The sequence below is a fragment of the Mercenaria mercenaria genome, chromosome 3 (assembly GCF_021730395.1).
Source record: "Mercenaria mercenaria strain notata chromosome 3, MADL_Memer_1, whole genome shotgun sequence".
Lineage (NCBI taxonomy): Eukaryota > Metazoa > Mollusca > Bivalvia > Venerida > Veneridae > Mercenaria > Mercenaria mercenaria.
In genome coordinates, this window is record NC_069363.1 from 30,264,423 (window position 1) to 30,267,999 (window position 3,577).

Below are 3,577 nucleotides of genomic sequence, written 5' to 3' on the forward strand. Positions count from 1 at the left end.
TATTAGATATGGTGTCCTTGACTAAATTTACACATTTTATAGTTTCCTACCAGTGGAAAATATATTTGATATGTTACACAGTGAAAAAACCAAATATATTTCACTATAATTTTTCGATAATTCATTGAAAAACATGTATTAAAACAATTTTTATCATACATAGTGCATAAATTAAACTTTAAGTACACGTGGAATGCATCAGCAAAGATGAGTTGGCCAAACATCGTACTATAGCAACAAAAAGCCGTAAGTGTAAAGAAAACTTGTACATGATAGAAAAGCAGACATGTTTTCATCTTCTATTTGAATATAATATGAAACATTAGTTATTTCGCAAATATTAGAGTCGTATCAAACAGAAGATATGTAAAAGCTCACTTTTGGTACCCATTAAAAGCAGTGGTATCATGGTTTAAATTATCATACATGTATACAAATCCAAAATATCTAAGAATTTACAATTCCAGATTTTGGTCAAAAACATCTCTTTAATATTATATTGCATATAGACCTAAGAGTACTAGAAAGAGAGAGAGATTTTCAGGTAAAATACAAAATGCTTACCGTCGCTGCAGCAGTAATAAAGCACAAAAGTTTCAATTATTGACAGTCATACATGTATTTCAATAAGCAGATGATGTCGTTGTTACTGACATTAAGCAATAAAAGTAAAAAACATAAATGATATTTGAAAAAAGAACAGATAACGTCTAAAGAAATAAATAAATACTTTCGTGGTATAGTTGATTGCAATCACATAATATTACAAAATGCCTCATCATAAAGACACAAAGATGAGACGAACATAGCGTTATAGTGTTAACGTTACAATTGGAATACATCCTTACTTGTTTGTATTGTTGTTGTTGTTGTTGTTGTAGACGGACTCTCAGTACTGCTAGACACGGAACTGCTGGTTTGTCCTGTAGGAGACGACCCCGGTATACTGACTGTAGAACCTGTACTACCAGAACCAGCCGAAGACGAAGAACCTGAAGTAGCTGCGCTGCCAGAGGTGGATGGAATTGTAGATGTCATTGTGCTGGAAGGGCCACCACTAGATGCTGAAGACGGACTATTGCTAAAAGTTGACGATGGACTATTACTAGAAGTAGATGTTTGGCCACCACTTGAAACAGATGTTTGACCACCACTAGAAACTGATGTTTGCCCACCACTAGGAGTTGATGTTTGACCACTGCTAGAAACTGATGTTTGCCCACCAGTAGAAGTTATTGTTTGACCACCACTGGAGGTCGACGATTGACTAACAGTACTTTGGCTTTGAATATTCGTGCCTGTGGATGTTACGGTATGTACTGTTGATGTTGTTCCTTGTGACGTAGACGAGTCACTTGTTGTCGCCGCATTTGTTGTTGTTATGTCAGTGGTAGTTGACATAACAACCGATGAACTACTTGGAGCAGAAGCGGTTGATGCACTCATAGAACCTCCAATGTAATGGCAGAGATGTAAAATGATAACTGTTGCTGTGAAATGAAAAAAAAATAAAAAACACTTTATCATTGTAGGTTCCACCAGAAATTGCACAAAGGTTCTTAGCGAAATACTAGGGAGTCAAGGCAAACCTCTGGTGTGTGAGAAAGCAAAAATCGTATTTCAATATATCTTCATATAGAAAATCACCCAAGTTCTTAACCAACTTACTCACCAAGTAATTATAAACAATTAAAGGTATTCGAGGCTATAGCTCTTATAGTATTCAGCTTTGATTAGCATCCGTTACATAGCTTTGTTTCTTTAAACATTTTCGGTCCCATGTTTTCAATGACCAGTAAAACATGCTTTTGCTTCAAAATCTGACTTGCGTCTACTGTTTCATCCATCTAATTACAACTATATTTTTTTTTTGTTAATTTCGGTTTAATTTTTGCAGATCAAGATATAAACTATACATATTTCAAAAGGTCTTTGAGGATGGAAGTAGAATCTTTTTTTAATTTTTTCAACTCTTATGTTACAAAATATTATTTTAACAAGCAAATGATAGGTATTATAGGAAATGAAATATATTATAATTTACTAGTACTTGCTACGCTTTAAAGGAAAACGAAATATTATAATTATTATAATTGTTACTGCGTTGGGTTTGAATTAATTCTAAATATTTAGTCTGCTTTGTAGAACTTTTTTACAAAGAAAGACATGTTTAATTCAGCCGGACAATATAGTCCATTTTACTACTTTTATTTTATACATTTTAGACATGTTCTCTTCTATGACTGCTTCCTGGATTTCACCCCAGTACTATTACCTTTGAAAAGAATTGTGGGAAAGGCAGTAAAATTTCGCTCTCATTTGGATTCGAACATGCAACTTCCGAATCCCGCGACCTACTCCTGGATCTGTATTCATCAAAGTTTTAAGTCTGAAAATTAAATTTAAACTTTAAAATGCAAAATTTTCTTTTCGCTCTGTATCTATTAATTTTGCATTATATAGTGATAAAACTCGACATGAAAGTGCATTTTGCTACTGCTAACACCTCGGCAAAAGTTCATTAGTATAAATAAGCTCTAAACAAAGTTATGGCAAATTGAATACTTGCCTCTCTTGAGTCTAAGTTTCAGACTTTAATATTTGATGAATTATGTGCAGCTTCTTTGGGTGCACAATGAATTTGTAGTTTTGTAAATATTTATCTCCTTAAGGTTTCAAACAAGAACACGGGGCTTTATGACAATTATTCGTACCATCCTAGCAACACAACATGGGAAATGGGCACAAAGAGAAGACTTCTCGTCCGTTCAAATGACTGTTCAAGCTTTAGACCATTTTTCCCCAACTTGCTTCCAATAATGGCGGCACCATTGAAACAAATCTGTTCAAAGATGTTACAGAATCAAGAGAGGAAGTCGTTTATCTTTTGTCTGTTTGAAGCTCTAGCGGCTCCAAGTTCTGTCAAACATTTTTGAGAGAGGTCTATGTCAGGATGCTACAGACCAAGTTTGATGTGATTCTGACCAGTAGATACTCAGACTAGAAGAAGTTTTCAAAGTAAAATTATGGACAGCACAAAATAAATTTTCAAAAGATTTTGTGCGATTAAAAAATGTTTTGACAGTTAAAATAGAGTTTCTGTTTGTTGTTGTTGTTGTTTTCTTTTTTTTTTTTTTTTTTTTTACGAATTGTTCATTCAAGTATTTGTTCAGATTCGTAAAAGATATATCTAAGTACGAGTTTTTTAAGACTCATTTCTGTGGTTTTAAAACTATTTCATAAATAATAGATTTAGTTTAGTTTCAGTTTCTATTGCACAACTGTTTATTTTAGCACTGGTTAAATATTTTTTACATACGTGTATCTTAATTTACTTACCTTTTTTTCAAATTATAGAATGCCGTGTGTTAAAAGGAAAAAGTATGTCACAGCGGTTTTAGATCCAGAAAAAGTTACAAATAGCAATGCTTGAGATTAAGACCGTCTAAACGGCATTAAAACTACAGCGAAATAATGCAAAGACTTAGTCTGTGTTCCACGGCGCTCTTATTGTTCTCCCAAAACCATGATGATGAAAGTCGAAACTATGATGATAAAAATACGAAACCTCGACAAC

At 33.4% G+C, this 3,577-nt stretch overlaps 1 protein-coding gene across 1 annotated transcript; it reads right to left on the reverse strand.

The window, feature by feature from the left end:
* Positions 1-825: 825 nt before the first annotated feature.
* On the reverse strand, positions 826-1,446 carry LOC128555869 (sericin-1-like). Its single transcript, XM_053539646.1, has one exon. The coding sequence runs from the start codon at positions 1,444-1,446 to the stop codon at positions 826-828; it is 621 nt and encodes a 206-aa protein (XP_053395621.1).
* Between the last annotated feature and the right edge of the window lie 2,131 nt (positions 1,447-3,577).

Coding starts and splice junctions, on each gene's coding strand:
- LOC128555869 (XM_053539646.1), bottom strand. CDS start 1,446: ATGAGTGCATCAACCGCTTCTGCTCCAAGTAGTTCATCGGTTGTTATG.